Genomic DNA, 21,602 nt, shown 5'->3' on the forward strand with positions numbered 1-21,602 from the left:
TTCATGGAAGCTGTAACCTTAGGCTCCAAATCCTCTAAGTATGGATTCGGATCAGCGGAACAAGAAGAAGTAAAAATATCGCAAAAGTAGTTCTCAGCTACCTTTGCAATATCCTCCGGTTTCGATACAATCTCATTGTCCCTCTCCACTAATCTCCAAATTCTGTTCCTTCGCATCCTTGATTGAAATTTCTGGTGAAAGAATCTAGTGTTCTGATCTCCTTCTTTTAGCCACTTGATTCTAGATTTTTCTCGCCAATAGCTCTCTTCTTTCAAATATGTCAGCTCCAACTTCTCCTCCAAACTGGTAACCTCCTCTCCCCCATTGATTCCAGCTACCCGCAACTCCTCTAGTTTAGCTTGAAGGTCCTCAATTTCTTTCCAGGAGTTTGCTTTGTGAGTTTTCTGCCATTGAACTAGTCTATGTCTACAAACTTTCAACTTTTGGGCCAAGGAGAACATAGTCGAGCCTACAACTTCCATTCTCCACACTTCACTGACAATTCTCTTGACATCCTCTTCTCCACACCAACGTTCCTGGTATTTAAACCGCCTTTTACTATGCCAGGATTGAGGTTCGATTTCCATCAAAATTGGAGCATGATCCGAGCCTGACTCTGTGAGCCTGTGCACCACTGCATTCGAAAACTTCAACTTCCATTCCATCCCAACTAAATAGCGGTCAAGCCTCTCCTTCACCAAATCCTCTCCTTGTCTTCGATTTGTCCACGTGAAAGGGTGCCCTACCATTCCAATATCCACTAATTCGTTACTGTCAATAAAATTAGTGAATGTTGCAATGGTGGTTGCTGATTTTTGGCCTCCACCCTCCTTTTTCGCTTGGCTTGTTATAGCATTAAAATCGCCTGCTATTACCACTTGTCCTTCCAGGTGTTGGCTCATTGTTGTAAGCTCCTCAAACTGTAAGGATCAAATTTTTTCTGAACAATTCAAATGGACACCAATGAACGCCCATACCTCACTGCTTCCGACTTTCTTAATTTCGGCTGCCACAAAGAATTCTCCACTGCTAATAATTTGAACATTGATAATGTCCTTCCAAGCTAGCACAAGTCCTCTTGCCACTCCTGCCGGGTTAACAATATGCCAGTTTTCGTAGCCGCATACCCGAAGTTTTGCTTTCACCTGTCGAGATTGGTTCTTTGTTTCACTTATAAACACAATCTCGGGGGAGTGGAATTTACAGATCCCTTTTAAGGTGTGAATTGTTAGGGGTCTCCCCAAATCCCGACAATTCCAAACTATAATTCTCATGGCGCCTTGGGTGCCATTTGTAGGCTGGCACCCTCCACCATCTGTTCAACTGCATTTTCATCCTCTGTTCTTGCTTTCTTTGTAGATCCTTCAGCTATACCACTCATCAACCTTTTTTGGGGTTCACTTTTAGTATCTGACTCTGCAGCACCTTGTCTTGCTAATCTTTTTCACTTCCTACCTTTTTCTGTGGTGAGACACTGCCCAATAGCAAATTGCATAAGCTGCCCTTCATCCTCCTTAGTATTGGACTGACCAGCTATGATAACCTCCATGCATTCTGTTCTAGAATTGGCTGATTGAGGTGACTCAGGTGCTGCCCTGTTACCAGTGTCTTGTAGTTTCAAAATTTGTTTCCCTTCTTGCATTGACATCCCTGCAAATTCTTCCAATAAGCAGTTTAAGACCGGTTTTTTCTTACATTGAGTGGCCTTATTCTGGTTTTGAGTTGAGTTGTTGAATGTTCTTTCTCCTTCAGAGTAGATTCGCATTCCCACTTGGCTGGCTTTAACCCATTCGCCAATATCATCCTCTTTTACCATATCACTCTCTGTGTCCTTCAGCAAATCATGGCAGTTTTTCACCTCGTGCCCCAATTTTACGCAATAGGTACAAAACTTTCCAAGTCTCTCATAGCGCAGTGCCACTTCTACCTCCTTTTTATTAGGTCCTGCCACTATTAACTGATCTCTCACTTGCCTGGCAGCATCAATATTGATTTTGGCTTTCACAATCCTAGTTTCTCTGCCTCGCATCTGAAATTTACCTACCTCCAACACTGTGCCCAGATTCTCTCCCAATTTACGTCCAACTTCGAGGGTTTTAAACGATTCTAGCAAACCCCAAAATTGAACCCAAACTGAAAAATTGAAAATAATATCTTCATCACAGTTCTGATCTTCCTTCCATCTCTTGACATGGAGCACATAATCTTTGAATAGCCATGGAGAACCACGTTCAACACGCAAGACATCCACTTCTTTATTAAAAAAGAATTGGAAGGAATTATCCCTTTGTCACGCTAAATCCTTCCGGGTTTCCCCATATAACCTTTAAAGCATTCCCCATGGTTCCAATTGAGAAGGTTTTGGAAGCAAATATTCTGCCATAGAGACTATTGGAGCAAGCGTTAATACCTTCTGATATGTCTGCCTCTTCTAGTAGAATCACATTCCTACCTCCTTTCCGGTTGTCTTCCTCGATCCGATCTTCATCCCTCGTTGTCTCAGCCATGCAGATTACGTAGACTTGTATTGAAATTTAATTGATGTTAATAATGTAGCCTTGACGGCACTAGAAACTCCGTTAAAAAACCCTAACAGAGCACTAAGAAACCCTAACAGAGCACATACTTAACCTATTATTATTATTATTATTATTATTATTATTATTATTATTATTATTATTTGAAATATACATAGAAGATTAATGATTAAATTATATATATAAATAAAATATATATTAAAAATTTATAAATAATATATATTTGTTTATAAATATATAATAATTAATTTGATGTGTAATTTTTTTAAATACATAATGTTTTTTTATTATTTATTATTACACGTATTCAAGTGCCATATCGTTGTATTTACTAGGCTTAACTAGATCCACACATATCCTCTTAGTTGGCACTTATGAGTGCGATTGAATTGACCTATTTGTAATGAAACAAAAAAGAAAAAGCAAATTGACCTATTTATATATGGAAAAAGATAGCAACAAGATTGATAATTGTAACTTTTAAATACGTGTAAATTTTATCATTTTAATTAAAAAAAAAATAACTAAACTCTCACTTGTTTACTCTATTAATTTCTATTTCACTTTAAAAGAGTTTAATTTTTGTAAATTACCAAAAAGTATTTCCATGCTTTAAAACAATTATGTAACAAAATTTATAATAATTAAATTTACCACTCTCTTAAATAAAGAAAGTTCAAATTGGATAATAAATTGTCTTAAAATAACCATATAATTAACTGAAAACGTTGATAATAGTTTTATTTTGATAATATCATTTTTATATAAATTTGTGCAAATATATAATAAAAAATTATATATAAAACAATATTATAAAAAATAAGAGCGATAATATTATTTTTCTAAATTATGTCCTACTTGGTACTTACGTTAATACTTAATAACTTATAAGTGCTCTTTTATTAGCAAACACTTATCCTTTTATGTAATGAAATAGAGTCAATTTAGATGCATTTTAGAATCGTAATTTAAAACAACTTTAATTTTAATAGTTCTTTTTTTGGTCTTTTATAATATTTTTTTAATTTAATATGTCAATAATTAATTATTTGTGAATTTGAAATCTATTTAAAAAATTTATAAAGAGGAGTGCTAGGAGACCAACAGATTTTATGATTTGTAGCTATCAGTTAGTCATTATTAGTGATTTTAATAGTGTGAGATTACATCTAATGGTGTGAAATTATTCACTTTTCTTTTGGAGGCCTGCTACACATACAAGTCTTTTTGACTTACAAATCCTACAAGTTGGCATAAGTCCAATAAAACATACGCATTACACTCCCACATTCAAGAGTAAATAAACGCACGTTATTCAACCACTTCCTGTTTCCAAAGTGCGCTACTCACCATGCATTATGAACGACTCTTCTTCTTCTTCCTCCATGAAAATGATTTTTTTGCCAAATTTAAAGATAATGGAACTTCCGAAATACACCCAAACGATTATAGAAATACACCAAAAGGATTATAGAAATACACCCAAAATTCGTTGAAGTACACCTTATGCATAATTCAGAACTCTTTCTCTTTCTCCTCCTCATCTTCTGCAGCTTCTTCTTCTTCAAAAACGATTTCAGAGCTTGATGTCAAAAAACAATAGAAATCGATAATAATGAAGAAAGAAAACAGAGAGAAAAGCACGTAAATAAAGAAGGAGAAAGAGAAGGCAATAAACGAAAGAAAAGAAGAAGAAGAGGAAGAAGAACGTGCAACAAGAATAAGAAGGAGGTGCAGTGAAAACGTGCAGTAACGATTGAAGAAGGATTGAAGAAGGAGAAAGAGAAGGCAAGAAACGAAAGAAAAGAAGAATAAGAGGAAGAAGAACGTACAGCAAGAAGAAGAAGAAGGTGCAGTGAAAATATGCAGTAATGGTTGAAGAAGGAGAAAGAGAATGCAAGAAACGAAAGAACAAAAAGAAGAAGAGAAAGAGGAAGAAGAACGTGTGTAAGAAGAAGAAGAATTGGCACTTATAAAGACTTATAAAAAAATACTTATATGTGGAGAATTTTTCTTTCTTTTAATGGTTAAGTACTTACTAAATTTTAATAAAAATGCTAACTTCATAGATTTTCCCATTTATGAATCCGTCCCTATCCATATAGTGTTATTTATATTTGTAAAACAATGGAGAATTTCTTTTACCACATGGTCCCAATTCACTATGGTGTACTTGCTTATAAATAACAATGTGATTTATATTTGTAAAACAATCCCAAACTCACAATATTTAAATACATATTCGTTAATGATCTGGTTCCATACTAGTAGCATTAGTAAGTATAATTGCTTCTACAAAATATTCAATATTCACTATCAATATCAAATACCATGGACAAATGCCAAAGCTTCCACAAATTATAGAATATTAAGTATTAATTTTCACAAAAAAAAAAAAAAACAAATGTCATGAGTTGTGCAAAATACATGGACGGTTAATAACCAGTATCATAAACAAATTACATGAATTCCAAGTAAGCTTAATAATGATCATGTTTCGCAGCGATAGCACAAGTAAATGTCAATGCTTCCACAAATAATAAACTGTTAACATTTAGTTTTGTACAAATATTCTTTCTGTTTCAGATGTTGAGTATGCTAATTCCCCAATTTGACAGCTATTGTGTTTTTGGAATTTGAAAGTATTTTCTCTTGTGAATAATGGAAGATACCGAGCAAGCATTCGGAGAGAAATTTGATTCAGAAGGTATTCCATTTGAAGCTTCGGCGACGGCGAGGATCTACTGCACCACTGTCAGCTTCGCCTTGATTTCCCGTGATGCAAATATGGCCGCTGAAAATTGTTTTTTGGGTCTTGGGCCAGATCAAACAAAGGCCCGACCCGGGAAAGTACACAACCGGTGCGACCCGGTTCATCCTCCTTCAGAGTTCTCATGCGCCGCACCATATCTCCATTGGTGAAGAGATTCTGATCGCAGCTGCCGCTCCGATGCCACCGTTGCCATATCCTCCGCTAGACTAGCCTTACGATACCGCTGAGCTATAGATCGTTTTCTTAATCTAGATCGATGCGTCACGACTGTTTGACTGTTTCTGGCGTTGCCTCCACTACTGGTTCATGCTGCCACTGTTGCTCGCTGCAAGGACTGTGTTCCTTATGGGTTGATGAACGCTCTCCGGCGTCAGTCTCGGCCACCTCGTGGATTAGAATAGATTATCCAACAAGACTGATTAGGGAGAAAGACTCTTGTTAGTCACAAAAAAAAAAATGTTTGAGGTTGTTTTACAAATATAAAAAATTTTGTTGCTCATGAGTAAATATACCATAATAAATTGGATCACATTAATACATTATAAATATTTTAAGCAGTTCCATCAGGATCAGATGGAACTTTTTTTTGAGAGCTCCATCAAATACTTTGCCTGATTTGTTATTGAACCCATTAAGAGTATATTAGCTTATTTTGAGCTATGATCTTATTCATTTGGACCATAGTATGAATATATATAAAATTTATTTTATTTTATTTTTAATATATATTTTATTTTTTAATATATATTTTTTAATATATATTTTATTTTTAATATATATATTTTATTTTTTAATATATATTTGATTGATATAAAATAAATTATGCACAAAATAGTTTTTTATATACAGCAATTTAAACTTTAAATGTCAAAATTGTAAGCTAAAATTAAAATAAAAAATAAAATTATATATATATTAAAATCAATTATTACATATTTATATATAAATATATGTATTATTTAATTTATTAAAAATTAATCATATTAAATATATATTTAAAATTGATTTTTAATATAAAACATACTTAAAAATATAAAATATATATTAAAATTAAGTTAAATTATATATATATATATATATGATAATTGGTTTCAGGGGGCAGATTTTATTATGCAAATATTACTTTTGGTAAAAAAAAAAATGATGGGAAGTAAGTATTTACCACTAAACCAGGGGCTCAACTATTATTTTGCCAGTTAACAATTATTTGAGGCAGAGTAGCAGTAGAAGCGCCGCCTCTTGAAACCCAATATCGGAAGTAGCACCTTACTACCGTTAGAAGCAGAACTAGCAGGATAGCAAAGTAGCCACCCTACACTCACTAACATCATTTTCTTACACACTGTTTGGCATGGCTGTAGCTTCAGCTCCAATCCATGCCTTCAAACTCCATTCCTCATTCCCTCAACCAAACAAAACCTTCTCCCTCTTTCCAAACCCACCTCCCGCTCCTCCATCCCGCTCACTCATCCGCCACAATAAACTCTCCATTCGCGCCGTCAGCTCCGGCGGCGCCGGAGGAAAATTCGCCGAAGATGCAGCTCTCTCTTCCAACGGCCCTCCCCCTCCCGCCGTCCGATCAAAGCACGTTCCCTCCCTCTTGTTCCACGCTCTTGTTTGGCGCGTGTGCGCAATGTCGTGATTTCTTTGATTGTGTCTGTGATGCAGGGTTAGGCGGCACACGATTTCGGTCTTCGTTGGTGACGAGAGCGGAATGATTAATAGAATTGCGGGGGTTTTCGCGCGAAGAGGTTACAACATCGAGTCTCTCGCAGTTGGTCTCAACGAGGACAAGGCGCTCTTCACCATCGTCGTCTCCGGCACCGATAGGGTGCTCCGGCAAGTCGTGGAGCAGCTCCACAAGCTCGTCAATGTTTTAAAGGTATTGTTCATTTTGTAATTATTATTGGTGATGTTGGATGAATTTAATTTAAGCGAAACTGAACATGAGTGGTTTGTGACTGCAACATGTGTCAATGGTGTTGATTAGGTTGAAGATCTTTCGAATGAGCCACAGGTGGAACGTGAATTAATGCTCATAAAAGTGAAATCCGACCCCAAATACTATAATGAGGTATAAGTTATATGTGTCTGCGTGCATAATTTGTTGCCAAAAAGATTCATGTTCTATAAAGTAAGATTCTAGGGGAGTGCGCACGTGTGGTGTTTGTTTATTTTCCTAGCAGAGCTTTTTCTTTACTATTTTTCTTTTCCATCCGCTTGGGAATTTTCAGATAAAGTGGTTTGTGGACATCTTCAGAGCTAAGGTCGTGGATACCTCGGAACATTCTGTGACGATTGAGGTTATTGCTGAACAACTTTAGATATGTTATTATTAATGTTTAACCACTGCTTTTTTAAGTGTCTGATTTATTCTATGCATGTGAATAAACCTTATTATAGTTGAAGGCTGGTCTTGGCTGGGCTCTTTATGCATTTCATATACTTGTTACTCTAGTTTTTTTTCAATTATTATCCATCACATTTACCAAATGATCCTAAAATCTCAGAAAGCTTAGTGTCTCGATAAACTGTCATATCAAGTCACAGTTTCAAGTGAATTTTCTTACAAATGTTACAGGTCACTGGAGATCCAGGGAAGCTCGTTGCATTTGAAAGAAATCTAAGCAAGTTTGGAATTAAAGAAATAGCTAGAACCGGAAAGGTTGGGAAGTTCAATTTAGTACCTTAGAAATTTAGTTTTATCTTGGTTACTTTGACATACATTATATTGTTGGGTTACATAAAATTTAATAATTTGTCATTGTGTCATGTTGTAACTGCAACTAGATTGCTTTGAGAAGGGAGAAGTTGGGTGCCTCTGCTCCATTTTGGCGGTTTTCAGCTGCTTCTTATCCGGATCTTGAAGTAAAACCAGTTGTTAATGCCCTTGAGGCAGCCAAAACTAGCAATCCTATTACCAACACTGATACACCTGTGGGGGTACTGTCTTCATGCTCTTTAGTTGTTCCATTTACCTTTCTAATTCCATTTTTGGACCAAAAACTTTAGATTTGTAACATATTGACTTGAAGCTATAATGACTTAAATATGTTCCACTGTGTTCAATATTTTTCATCCCTTCTCTACTTGGATTTATTTAAACCCTAATAAACTCTACTTGGATTTATTTAAACCCTGATAAATTCTTATCTAGTCTCTGTCCTTTTCTTTTCTCTAAAATTTTTGCTTATGTGAAGGGTGATGTTTATCCTTCAGAGCCTTCAGATGGCTTTATAGTCAAGCAAGTACTTGATGCTCACTGGGGTGTTCTCAATGATGATGATGTAAGATAGTTAACTCCCTTTTTATGTATGTATAGTTAACTCCCTTTTTATGTATGTACTGTAGATGCAATAATGTTTAGTTCATCCTCCCTTCTAATATCTTTGATGATATGATGCCTTCAGACCACTGGAATTCAATCACACACTTTATCCATCCTTGTGAATGATTCTCCTGGAGTTCTCAACTTAGTCACAGGGGTTTTTGCTAGAAGGGGATACAACATTCAGGTTTGCTTCCTCAATTTGATTTCTACTTATATTTAGGTGTAATATTAGATATACTTGTAGTTTATTTGTTCTCTCATGCTCATATGTTGCCAGAGTTTAGCTGTGGGACATGCGGAAGTTGAAGGACTTTCTAGAATTACAACCGTGGTTCCAGGGACAGATGAGTCAATTGGCAAGTTGGTGCAGCAACTGTATAAGCTAGTAGAACTGCATGAGGTTCGAAATCTTTACCAAAACTTCTCACGTCCTAAACTGACTTCCCAGCTTTACAATATTTGCAGTGGTGTTTGTGGCACTGCATTTTAGAATTTGCTCACTATTTCGGTCATATTTAATTTACTTTTCTCCAGGTTCATGATCTCACCCACTTACCATTTGCTGAGCGAGAATTGATGCTGATAAAGATTGCTGTCAATACTGCTGCACGACGTGATGTCCTCGATATCGCCACCATTTTTAGGGCTAAAGCCGTTGATGTATCTGATCATACAGTAACCCTTGAGGTGATATTTTTTTTTGTTAGAATCTTTAACCAGGGGCATGATCTCATATTTGGCATCAACTTATATTGATAGCTGAGAATACTATGTATCCTTAAGAAAAAATAATAGAAAGAAAGATAGAAACTCAACTCAATGCTACTTTACTAACAAAAGAATGTTGAATTAGCAACTACAATGTACTTAAACGAAAGCAATTTATTTTAGTTGAATTTACTATTAATAGGAAAGTTGAGACACAAGATATGTTTCTCCTGGACGACTTTGATGACACCATATAGACACAAACTTGTTGATATTTGCTTCCACGTTTATTAGTTCTAACCCCCAGTTGGGGTTATGTAATGGTTATCAACAGCTTTGCATTCAAATTAATAAGTATTGGCTGATAGACAAAAAAATGTTATCCTAGTGAAATTTCTCTCTTTTATTTATTTACTTCAAATATTGTTTTTGCAACCTGTGAAATAAATCTAAATATAATTTTGTTCTAGGTTACCGGAGATCTGGACAAAATGGTGGCGTTGCAGAGAACGCTGGAACCGTATGGGATTTGTGAGGTTTGTGCTTTCATCAGCATTGCATTTAGAATATGGTGCTTTTTTTTCAACCAACAAAACTTGTAATCATTGTGTGTTTGTTTCAGGTGGCACGAACTGGGCGCATAGCACTGGTGCGCGAGTCAGGGGTAGACTCCAAATACTTGCGTGGATATTCCTTTCCCTTGTAAATTGTAATTGTTTAAACTGCGTTGAACCTTGTGTTTTTCACTTTCTAAGTTCGGCGTGTTTGTTCTTGACTGGAAATTTTGACGGTAACTAGTAATTTCAAAGCTGTTCTCTTTGGTCAGGGAAATCTAGCCTAAATTGCATTCAAATAAAATGCAACTAGGAAAAATGTTTTTAAACCATTGACGGGTAATGTAGAAAGAACAGGAACAATTACTTATAGAATTAAGCTATAAAGGTAGTCTAAATTAAATTGTTGGATAAATAAAACTATAGATAACTGAGTTATCTAACTTTAAAATTTGTCCAGTCTCGAGTTCCTTTTTTGGTCTTTTCCTTTTTCCTTTGATCATTGTCTAGGTTTTCTTCTTTTTATTTTAGGTGGTACCACTGTCTACACTATTATGAAGACATTGGCTTATTTAACTTGAAGAATTGTAGTTTTATTTTTCAATAAAAACTGTTTTAAAAAGTTGATCTCTGGATTATTACCATTGAAATGCCTAGCCAAGGATTCATCAGTATGAGACAACAAAATATCATATGTACACAAAAATTAACTATTAATCAGTCACTGTATTTATGTATATTATATATATTTTGCTTATTTTTAATATATATTTTGTATTTGAATATATATTTTATATAAATAATTGTTTTTATGCATGTAACAGGATTGATTTAACTATAGATATTTCAGTTGACAAAAAGACCCCTCAAGACCATAATGAAAAAGGAAACAAGCTTGCATCACCTTTAGAGTGCATTTGAACAGGTAATTAAAAGAGGGAAAGTAACTTTAGAGAATATTAAAAATTTTAAATGATAAAATAAGTTGTTTGGAAATATTTTTTTGGAAAAAATTTTAAAATTCAAAAATTTTAATAAGAGATCTTGTTAAAAATGAGAAATTTTAATTTTTCTAAAGAAAATAATATCCTTCCTCTCTACACTTAAAAAAATATGTTTATATACATTAATTCATACGTAAATTTATAAATAATAAGATTAACTACATATTTTATGAATGAAAATAATCTATCTTTTTCAAACAATATTTTAAAATACAAGTATAGTTATCTCAACCAAACAAAATTTAAAATTTAATTATAACATTTAAATTTTCCTATACTTAAAATATACTAAAATCTAAGAATATTTTAATAGAGGCCTGCTACACATACAAGCCTTTTTGGCTTACAAGCTATACAAATTACTCCAAGTTCAAGAAAAAAACGTGCGTCCCTTCCACAATACGTTTATTCTTCCTCTTCTCCCTCAATCAAAACGCAAACCATCAAAATTCAAGGGACATTCGAAACAATCTATTACGATTCTGGAGAAACGTTCCAATTCCTCGCGAAGAGTAGAAGAAATCAAGAAGAAAAGATACAAATCTCCATAAAAAATCACCAGAAAAAAGGAAGAAACATTATTCAAGGTACTATTTTACTGTTCTTCTAGTTTTTTCTTCTAGATTTCCTTTGTCATGTGCCTCATTCTTAACTAGCAAAATATTAAAAGATTTCAAAAAGAAATATATTGTCTTCCCTTGTTGTGGGTGTATTTCTGTAATCATTTGGGTGTATTTCTGTAACTGTTTGGGTGTATTTCTATAATCCTTTCTGTAACCGTTTGGGTGTATTTTTGTAACCATTTGGGTGTATTTATGTAATCGTTTGTGTGTATTTCTGAAATTCCATTATCTTCAAAACGATTTCAAAGCTTAATTTCAGAAACCATGAAAATAAAAAAAAAAACGAAGTAAAGAGAGAACGCATGAAGGAGATCCAACAAATTTGGCAAGAAACTCGAAAAAAGAAACGAAATCTTTTGAAAAATGGAAGTTATATATTTACGCGTTAATTGATTTGAATTGATTTAAAATTCTGTTAAAAAGGCACGTAACATAAGCAGCGCGATTAATGGGTGGATTTCGTTCAGATTTGTAAAGCTTGTAATTGCAATTAATGGGTGAATTTCGTTCAGACTTGAAAGCTTGTAAATGCAAAACACTTGTGCGTAGATATTAATCCATTTTAATAAACCAGATGTTGGATCCAAATTCACAATTACAATAATCTTGTGTTACCAATTATATATAGTAATTATAGTATGAGCCCGTAAAAATGTAAGTTCAATTTTTATATATAATTATATACGGTACAAAAATACTGTGAATAGTAAATTGGTACTAGCAGCTTAAATAAGTTGTTAGTAACAAATTAAAAAAAATGATCGAGAACATAATGAGTGACGATGTTGCTAATAAAACTCCAATTAACTGTGTCAGGTCGATAGTATAGGAATGATATAGGAGCAATCGTCCACTAGGTTTTTGAGAAGTGCAGAACCAACTCCTCAGTTGGAAAATAACAAGCAACAATGCAAAGCAGCACCTGAGATCATATAAGAACATAAATGTATAAATGTAGTACCATGGACAACCCCACAAAGTGTGCTTGGGTAAGCGTTTTACAAGTCGACCTTCACTGTTTACTTCTTTTTTCTTTTTCTTTGGAAAACAACAGCATAAAGTACTTATTATAAACGTTAATAACAGTTGCCAAATAGATAATACATTTCATACACCAGCAACAGAACTTGATAATCCAGTGTCCTCTCTTTACTCTTCAGCAGCACTAGCAGCACTTAGATCCACACTGAGGTCAACAACCTATTCATAATCATCCAATAAAGAAATATATCAACCATAGAATACCCCGGAAAACTATCAGGAGAATATCATGAGTAATGGGATCATAAATACAAAAGGAAGTAAGTGCAAAAAACAACCTTTCCAGTTATCAATGTATACATGTTGAGAACGTCCACTACTGTTGACTCAAAGTGAGTAGTAGCATCATAACTCTGCCAAAGATGTTAAATATATTGATTATCGACCAATCAACATAACATGGAAAAGTATATGGTATACAAGACAGAGTGAACATACAGTTGATATAAAGCAGTTGTCCAAAGAGGGTTCATTGACTGGTTCATATCTGTCATATATATCGAAAAATATCTCATCAACTGGTCCTAGAAGTTCAATTCCTGCCCTTAGTTCACTCTCAGGATTATCAGTCTCTGCCTCTGCTGATACAAATGCAATAAATTTTCCTTTGGGGGCAACGTTGTGAGTGTACGAACAGCAAAACACATACCTGCCAGGACAACAGAAATTAGCATCCAATTAAAAGGTAAAACTGAAATCTGTAATTAATAGGATATCAGATGCTCCGATGTCAAAAGATTACTTATTTAGATAAGTTTTGAAGATGACATGGTTGCGATTTTAGTTCTTCACTCAATCACAACGCTCATTATGAAGCAATTTCGTTAAATTTAGTAAATGTTGAAATTATGCTTTTTAGGTGAAGAGTACTGAAAGTGAGATACAAGCCATATATATGATTGACATGGCTAGTTTTTTATCTTTGCTAATTTAATAGACTTTGAAATTTCCTTATTAAGAAGTTCTAAAGAATAGTCCAAAATGCAGAGCTCAGGTTAATTAACAATCTCTATATCAGCATACATATTCTTGATTTACTGTATGTTCATTGTAATGAATTGCACAAATTTAAGTGCATTTTTATATTCAAAGGATTGCATGAGAACTTACATGTCAGACTTCCGTCCCAACTGCTTCTGAGGTAGAATAATTTGCACTGAATGAGAATCACCAGTGTTGGGGATTGGGTGGCTCATTATGGCTATTGCCCTTGCAACCCTTCCAACCTTCCTCACCTGTTGAAATGGTTAAATTTTTTTTAAAGGATGCAATCTCCAATCAATAGAAAGTGAAATGATATTATCACCTTTCACCACTAATTTTATTTATTCTAACAAGGACATGGCTGAATACAATCATAAACTGATCAACAGAACCAGTATCATATTTTAGCATGGATATTACACTTTAAGAGAAATTTTTAGGACCAAACAATATTCCGTACACTTATCATCACCTGAATTGGTTACAAGTAGTTATGATGAAAATATTACCTTGTTGGGCAAGTATGACGGATCACAAACAACTTTTTTACACTTTGCAGTTTCACCTTCAGATGTTACCCCTATAACCTTTCCTTCCTCATTAAATTCTACCTGGCAGTCCAGCAAAATAAATGCGTGTTAAGAAAATGCTAAAAAAAAAAATCAAACAGAAGAGATAAATTTGCTGGGTCAGATTCTTTCCACGGTTTTGAAATATTCATAGTTGTCATATAGGATCTACCTTGCATTCAGGTTTATTCAACATATATGTTCCACCATACACAGCACTAAGACGTGCAAATGCCTGAAAATAGAAATGAGTTTTCAAACTGTAAGCTAAAAAAATCCACATCCCCCCAAATAGGTAAACAGATGGATAACAAGATATGTATACAAGGATACCTGGGGAAGCTCTCCTAAACCATACAAAGGATATATGTAAGGTGATCCTCCTTGAAAGCGTGCTAGAGACTCAGAATATAACTACAAGTAGGAAACACATGCATGATGACGGAGACAAGAGAAGCTTCGAACAAAATGGAGCAGATGAATCATCAATTTGAGAAAGATCCATAGTAGGAAAGATGAAAAGATCCTGTAGACTTACCTTCATTCTCTTCACGGTGTCCAGTGCTGGCTGATCCAAATAGCGATCATCTCTATGAAGGGCAATAGCATGACCGATGAAGTCAACAGTGTCATCACTGAGGCCATATTTTCTGTTACAAGTCAACAAGAAAAGCAAGGAAACCTCAAAATATTTTCTATGCCCATCAACACACCATTCCAATTTCTTTTTCATCAAAAGGATAAAGAAATCTATATAATATATGGTGAAGGATGTATATAAGTAACATGCAACAAAAATTTTATATGCTATAACATGAGTACACAAACAAAAATACCAAAATTTGCAGTTAACTATGGTGCCAGTTCGACTTCAAAATGTTGCAGTCAAAATGCTTAAGCAGGGAATCAAGGCAATACAAACAGTTAGATCATAAATCTAGAAATGAAAACCCTGATAGTAGACACAAGACGAAAACTAGAGTACACATACTCTATCAGTTCTCTGGTAGACACTCTTGTCAAGTCCATCCCCTCATGAGTTTTAGGATCACTCTCCTCATAATTTTGAACATAGATGAAAAACTTGCGTGCTCGACGCTTTTCAAACAAACCCATGAGTGGGGATTTCAAGGCCTCCACATCATTTGATGGCACCTTGTAAACCTATATGGAAACCATGGAAACAGTTAATACACCAAAATAATAATCTAGAGAGAGAGAGAGAGAGAGAAGAAAAGAAATCCAAGTACAATGGATGATGTAAAGTAAAACACAAGCATACCTTTCCTTTATTAAAGACATAGCTTCCATCCACAGCTTTGAAATAGAGATACTTAGTGACATCAGTGTGTATGAGAACCCTCACCAATGTTCCATTTGCCATCATAAACTAGCTCCCCCCAAATATGAAGAAAAAACAAAACACGGATCACAGAAACTGAAATTGGTCAGCACATTTATCGAAATACCCAAAAATGGTCAAGGGTACATGTTAAACAAGTAAAAAAAAAAAAGATGAAAATTGAAAATGACGAACCTTAGGGATCATATCAACATTGTAGTCTCTGCTTGAACCCAAATGCGCAGGGGGCTTGTCTTCTCCCCTGAACTTCTTCCATAGCTGAACAACACACACAAAAACATCATCCTTTTGCCCTCGATCACAGTTCACAAAAAAAGATCTTATTTACATAAAATAAAAACAAAACCTGATTAAGATTAAGGGAAGTGGATTCTCCTCCGTAATAGTCATTCCTATCCATGTGAAGAACCTGGCGCAGCGAACACATCAACAACAGAATCATCAAACACTACACAATTATGCATATCATAACAAGAAGTAACAGTGATCTGAAGTGAAGAAGTTGGATCTGAGGAAAGAAGAGACCTTGAGGCCATCAACAGAGAGAAGACCACTGAGGATGCATTCTTTGAGGCCAGTACCCAAAACGATCACATCGTACTCTTCATCCATCTTCTTTCAATTTCGATTTGGATTCAATCAAAAAAAGCAAAGAAAGAAAGAAGCTTGCAAGTCAGAAGAGAGTTGAGAGAAGGTTGACACCAAATAAAAAGGGGGTTTAGGGTTTCCTTTTCTACCGGCTATGGCTCCGTGTAATTTTAATAGTAGTCCCATGGAACAAGGGATTGCAACAAAATCATTATTAATCAATCATCTTAAAATATGAATTAAAAAATAAAGAAAATAAAAACCTTAAAATAATACATATGTTTTAGTCAAATTTCTCTATCTTTATGGGTTTAAACTTTAAATTGGATTTAGTCTATGCAATTTCTTTTAGTCTAGCACGTCAAACAAATTTCCTTTAATTTAATGATGATTGTATATTTTTGGAAGTTATTTTTACAACACAAATATGATGACATTGTCTAAAGATGGCAAAAGCTTTCTATCTTCTTATGATAATATTTTTTTTAGAGGAAAGTATTGTTTTTGTCCCAACGTTGGGGTAAATTCTATTTGTATCCCTAACATTTAAATCGTTCTATTTGTATCCTTAACGTTTATAAAAGTGATTCAATGTTATACTGCCGTTAATTACACATCATGAACGCTTTAGTTTGAGTTTTAAAAATCTCTTCTTGAAGTTAGAATATAAATGTTTGGGATAGAATCGATGATCTACTTCGAAAAATAGCTCATCAAATGTTAAAACTAATTCCTATAACATTTACATAATTCACTTTTCTAAGGACATGATTGAATCTAAACACAAATAGTGGGTATAATATTAAAATCGACCACATCTAAGTGAGTCCTAATTGAGAATGAATACATCCAAGTAAGAATAATTGAAAAATATAATCTGATTTGTTAATATAATTAATAGTAGGATACAATTAAATCACTTTTATAAAGGTTAAGGATACAAATAGGACGATTTAAACGTTAGGGACACAAATAGGACTTACCCCAAACGTTGGGGACAAAAACGATACTTTACTCTATTTTTTTATCTTCTATTCTAATAATAATAATAATAATAATAATAATAATAATAATAATAATAATAATAAATAATAATAGAAAACCAAAGAATTATAACTTAAATGACATAATCTCTCTATCCTCACATAAAAATCTTGAATTTGAGTCTTACTCTTAACTTAAAAAAAATAAATAATAATAATAATAATAGAAACAAGACCATTACAATACAAATTTTGGTCTATCTCTCTTATATTTATTTTACCGAACACTCGATATTAGTGTAAAATTATTTTATATTATTATCTCATAAAATAATTATATTTGTAAAGTTTTTAAATAATAAATAATTAAGTTAACTATTTTTATAATGTAAAATATAAATTAATTATTTTGTAAAAATATTTTATACTAATGCATATAGTTAAATTTTTTTAATCTATTTTTTATTATAAAATTCCTTTTCACCAATGTTCAATTTATAACTGGTTTTTAAATTCACTATATCAATATTTTATAATAAAATTTACTTGATTAATATTTTTTTAATTTTACCTTAAATTTTATAATAAATACACTAAACATTTATACTATACATAGAATCAAACCATACAAATTAAGACAATTATTGTAACTATTTTTTAAATTAAATGAATAATATATTTCTTTTGTACATTAATCATATAGGATCAAAGCAGTTTACCACGAATAAAGTTGCTTTTTTTTTTTTTATGAGATAAAGTTATTTGTTAAAAATTTTACATTTGGTCACTCTTGTCAAAGTCACTCTATTATGGAGAGAATAACTTTGATTCCTAATTGATTGATTGAAGAATGAATGCAAAGAAGAAGAAATGGATCTGAGTTTTCTTAGCATGGTTGTCACCCGTATCATTCCCGCTTTAAAAAATAAATAAATAACAAATTCTTTCCTTGTGGCATCTACTCTACTTCTTTACAACCCATACCACATTATTAAATCTATTAATATTTAAAACATTAATAAATTTATCTAAAAAAATTAACTTTATATCCATAAAAAATTGACTTCTTTAAATAAAACTATTAAAATTTTAAAAAATCATAAAAAATTATCAAATTATCTTCTAACATAATCTAATTGAACCCTAACTCTAATTCTATTCGATCGCTAACTATTTTTCTACTTCTTACTCTCCTTCTCCCACCTCTATTTTCACCAATCTTTTTGGTCCTTCTTCTTCTTCTACACACCTTCAATATTTTTTCCCTTCATCAAACTCATTTGACATGTCTGCCATGCCTTCTTTTTATGACTTTGCTTTTTGTCTTGACCCCATCATCATCAAGGTTCCATAACCACGACCACTACTACTATTTTAATTACTGATTTCGAAGAATTTCATCAAAACTTAGAAGAATCAAGTTTTTATTTTTCTTCTGGAACAATCATAGCACCACCACCATTATTCTTGAACATATTTAAGATTCTGAAAATAGAACTATACCAAAATTATTTTAAAAGAAATAACATCATTATGACATTATCATCCTCGTCACAACAAAATAAAAAGTTGGTATAATAATAATAATAATAATATGAAGAGAAAGGTGATGGAGATAGAAGATAATGGAATCCTTAATGGGTCATCGAAGTTCAACTATCATTCAAGTGATGACTTGATTGAAACCAACAAGAAGGATAATAGTGAGAAAAATTGGGGTTTGGGAATGGAATAGTATTATAATTGGGGTTAGAGAATAATATACAGATTTTTAATATTTGTTAGGGATGGTGTAGTTTTATAGAAAAGAAATTCATCTTTTGTAAATATCATGTTAGTTTTATTTTTGGCTTTATTGTTTTAAGGTATAGGTTTTTTTTTATCAAAAATAGAGAGACTCGAACCTACGACTTGTTAAGTGAGTATGAGGAGATTATACCATTTGAACTATAATTTATTGGCGTCTTAAATTTTATTATTATTATTATTGTGCATTATTTTGTATTTATATTTATACGTTCGTTTTGTTATGCTTTTGCAGTTTGTGTGGAACCATATAGTCATGAACGTATGAGAAACATTGTAGTTCCTAATGAAATCTTGCAACATCGCTTAACATGGAGTGTAACCGTGCCACTGATATCTGATATCATTTGAGTGCATTGAATAACATGCATCAAATAGGGTCAAAAGACAATTCGATTTACAGCAGGAAGTTCCTAGAGAACCTAGTAGACTTGCAGAAACTCAACACCATCTCAAGTCACCACATGTGTGCGCAAATGAATAAGAAAGAAGTGTTATGTATCAGAAGTCTCACCCTCAACAACGGCAAATGCAAGAGGCACAATATTGCCATTGCCATCTTGAGAAACTGCAACTAAAAGAGTTCCTTTATATTTTTCGCACAGATGTGTGTCATCTACCTGTATAATTAGTTTGCAGCTCCTAAATGCTCTGATGCAAGGACAAAAGCTCCAAAATATATGCGTCAGTATCCTAACATCCTGGACTACCTCATCTCCTTGGTATGCTGGTGCAGTTTCGATCTCGACTGCTGCTAATGTATATTTTTGTACCATTGCTTCAAACCACGACGGCAAAGCTTCATAAAAAGCTTCCCAACCACCAAAAAAGTTCGCAATTGCCTTTTGCTTAGTGAGTCATACTTTGCGGTAACTTGTCGTATAATTGAATTTTGACTGCAATTCAGTAATCTCGTATTTTACTTTCAAAGATGGATCAACTTGAACCAATGGCTTTATCACCTTTGCAATCATGTCTGAATTTAGCTTGGCATGATCTTGAGAAATTATAGTTCTGGTGCATGTGTAACTACCATTGTATCGCCTTATAACCCAACAAAACTTTCTCTTAATAAGACTAGCCTTAATAAGCCAATCGTAACTTATTCCGTATTGTACACACTTAGCATAAAAAGTGATTGGCTCAGATTCACACACCTAGTAATCAACTCCCCTGCGAACGGTATAATCTTTTAATTGTTGCAATAATAGTCTCTCTAGAACTAAATTCCATACCAACAACAAATTTACTGTCCGTAACAACAACAAGATCTACAGCAATAACAACAAGAAAAAATTCTAACTATTGCTTTATGATTCAATAATAATAATAATAATAATAATAATAATAATAATAATAATAATAATAATAATAATAATAATAAGGGTAAAGTATATTTTTTGTTGCTGAAGTTTGACAAAAGTTTTAAAAATATCCCTAAATTTTATTTTATTTTATTTCAATTTTGTCCCAAAAATTTTCGATTTGCATTAAATATACCTCTAACGGTTAATTTTCAATAAGTTTAAGACCAATACAACAACAATTTCATAAGAATAACCCTCAACACAAACAAATCAAACATAATTTTCATGCATTATTGTTAGATTGGTCTTAAATTTTTTGAACATTTAGGTGTAGATGATATATTTGATGCAAATCGAAAACTTTTGAGACAAAATTGAAACAAAATAAAATTTAGGAGTATTTTTGAAACTTTTGCCAAACTTCAGGGATAAAAAGTATACTTTACCAATAATAATAATAGACTACTTACCTGAATTGACATACTTAGGAAACTCTAGTGCATTCATAGCGTCTAGATCCAAAATGTGCATAAAAGAAGGCTCTCCAGATGGATGTTGGCTCACCAGTACATTTGCCACATCTGCAACGTTAGACTCAACTATTATATCATCTTCATCCACTTCTTCAGTTGGACCAACAATATGGTAAGTGCCCTCAAATTCCTCTTCGCTTTTAGTGTTATAAACTGTCTAGTCGATATTAGCCTCTGGTAAATCAACCTCAACTAATTCTTCAAATTCAACATACAATTCGATAACGGACATTTGTGTTCGTGTTTGCTATTAGATTGAAAACATCCCTTGCATACTTGCTTCATCAGCCACATGCATTATTTGAAACTGAACAAAACTACCAAATACTAAAACAGACTGTCTACAAAGAATATTTATGACTCTCTTTAATATTTGATTATCAACACATTGACAAAGTATACTCTTAAATTTCTCATATGTTATTGCAAAATGAATAACAATGCCACATGGATTTTCACATACAAAACTCACATCCTTAAATGTTTGGAAAAAGATTTGACCGTTATAATATATTTTCAAACTAATACCTCTCTCCATTTTTTATACTCTTACATTCTCAAGAAAATAAAGCATTCTCACACTCAATCAACCTAATAGGGGTGTACATGGCCCGGCCCAGTCCGAAGATCCGGCCCGGTCCCGAACACTTTAGGGCTGATTTAGTGTGATTTTATCGGGTCTAGGGTCGGATAAGGGTCTCAAAAATAGACCCGATCATTGTTTCGGGTCGGGTCCGGGCCATAGATCGGGTCACCCGAACTCAGCCCGGTGGCCCAGTCATTATACACAATTAATATTTTGTGTTATTAGTGATGGATGATAGCTATTCTTATGTGAAATTTAAATATTGTAAACCTTAATATTTTGTGTTATTAGTTATTATAAGATTATAAGTTA

The 21,602-nt window shown here is 33.2% G+C and overlaps 2 protein-coding genes and 1 long non-coding RNA gene across 3 annotated transcripts; 1 reads left to right on the top strand and 2 right to left on the bottom strand.

Annotated features, from left to right (window-relative positions):
• Nucleotides 1-4,967: 4,967 nt before the first annotated feature.
• LOC112734286 (uncharacterized) lies at nucleotides 4,968-5,971 on the bottom strand. The gene is made up of 2 exons (XR_003168344.3): nucleotides 5,823-5,971; nucleotides 4,968-5,725 (listed from the first exon to the last, which is right to left on the bottom strand). It is a non-coding gene; the product is annotated as an uncharacterized lncRNA (long non-coding RNA).
• Nucleotides 5,972-6,480: 509 nt separating this feature from the next.
• Nucleotides 6,481-10,180, top strand: LOC112734287 (acetolactate synthase small subunit 1, chloroplastic). Its single transcript, XM_025783539.2, has 12 exons — nucleotides 6,481-6,894; nucleotides 6,979-7,192; nucleotides 7,301-7,384; nucleotides 7,545-7,613; nucleotides 7,892-7,975; nucleotides 8,101-8,253; nucleotides 8,511-8,597; nucleotides 8,721-8,825; nucleotides 8,919-9,041; nucleotides 9,176-9,328; nucleotides 9,820-9,885; nucleotides 9,972-10,180. The coding sequence occupies exons 1-12, from the start codon at nucleotides 6,662-6,664 to the stop codon at nucleotides 10,053-10,055; spliced, it is 1,455 nt and encodes a 484-aa protein (XP_025639324.1). The 5' UTR covers nucleotides 6,481-6,661; the 3' UTR covers nucleotides 10,056-10,180.
• Nucleotides 10,181-12,461: 2,281 nt separating this feature from the next.
• LOC112734288 (guanosine nucleotide diphosphate dissociation inhibitor 1) lies at nucleotides 12,462-16,517 on the bottom strand. Its single transcript, XM_025783540.2, has 13 exons — nucleotides 16,013-16,517; nucleotides 15,834-15,896; nucleotides 15,662-15,745; nucleotides 15,407-15,514; nucleotides 15,116-15,288; nucleotides 14,663-14,774; nucleotides 14,458-14,538; nucleotides 14,297-14,359; nucleotides 14,065-14,166; nucleotides 13,682-13,806; nucleotides 13,010-13,220; nucleotides 12,850-12,924; nucleotides 12,462-12,730 (listed from the first exon to the last, which is right to left on the bottom strand). Exons 1-13 carry the CDS (start codon nucleotides 16,097-16,099, stop codon nucleotides 12,680-12,682), a joined length of 1,335 nt encoding a protein of 444 aa, XP_025639325.1. The 5' UTR covers nucleotides 16,100-16,517; the 3' UTR covers nucleotides 12,462-12,679.
• Between the last annotated feature and the right edge of the window lie 5,085 nt (nucleotides 16,518-21,602).

This window comes from Arachis hypogaea, chromosome 3 (assembly GCF_003086295.3).
Source record: "Arachis hypogaea cultivar Tifrunner chromosome 3, arahy.Tifrunner.gnm2.J5K5, whole genome shotgun sequence".
Taxonomy (NCBI): Eukaryota; Viridiplantae; Streptophyta; class Magnoliopsida; order Fabales; family Fabaceae; genus Arachis; species Arachis hypogaea.

Coding starts and splice junctions, on each gene's coding strand:
- LOC112734288 (XM_025783540.2), bottom strand. CDS start 16,099: ATGGATGAAGAGTACGATGTGATCGTTTTGGGTACTGGCCTCAAAGAA. Junction 15,515..15,661: donor ATGTTGATATGATCCCTAAG/GTTCGTCATTTT, acceptor GGGGGGAGCTAG/TTTATGATGGCAAATGGAAC. Junction 12,731..12,849: donor ATACATTGATAACTGGAAAG/GTTGTTTTTTGC, acceptor GATTATGAATAG/GTTGTTGACCTCAGTGTGGA.
- LOC112734287 (XM_025783539.2), top strand. CDS start 6,662: ATGGCTGTAGCTTCAGCTCCAATCCATGCCTTCAAACTCCATTCCTCA. Junction 8,598..8,720: donor GTGTTCTCAATGATGATGAT/GTAAGATAGTTA, acceptor TGATGCCTTCAG/ACCACTGGAATTCAATCACA. Junction 9,042..9,175: donor AGCTAGTAGAACTGCATGAG/GTTCGAAATCTT, acceptor ACTTTTCTCCAG/GTTCATGATCTCACCCACTT.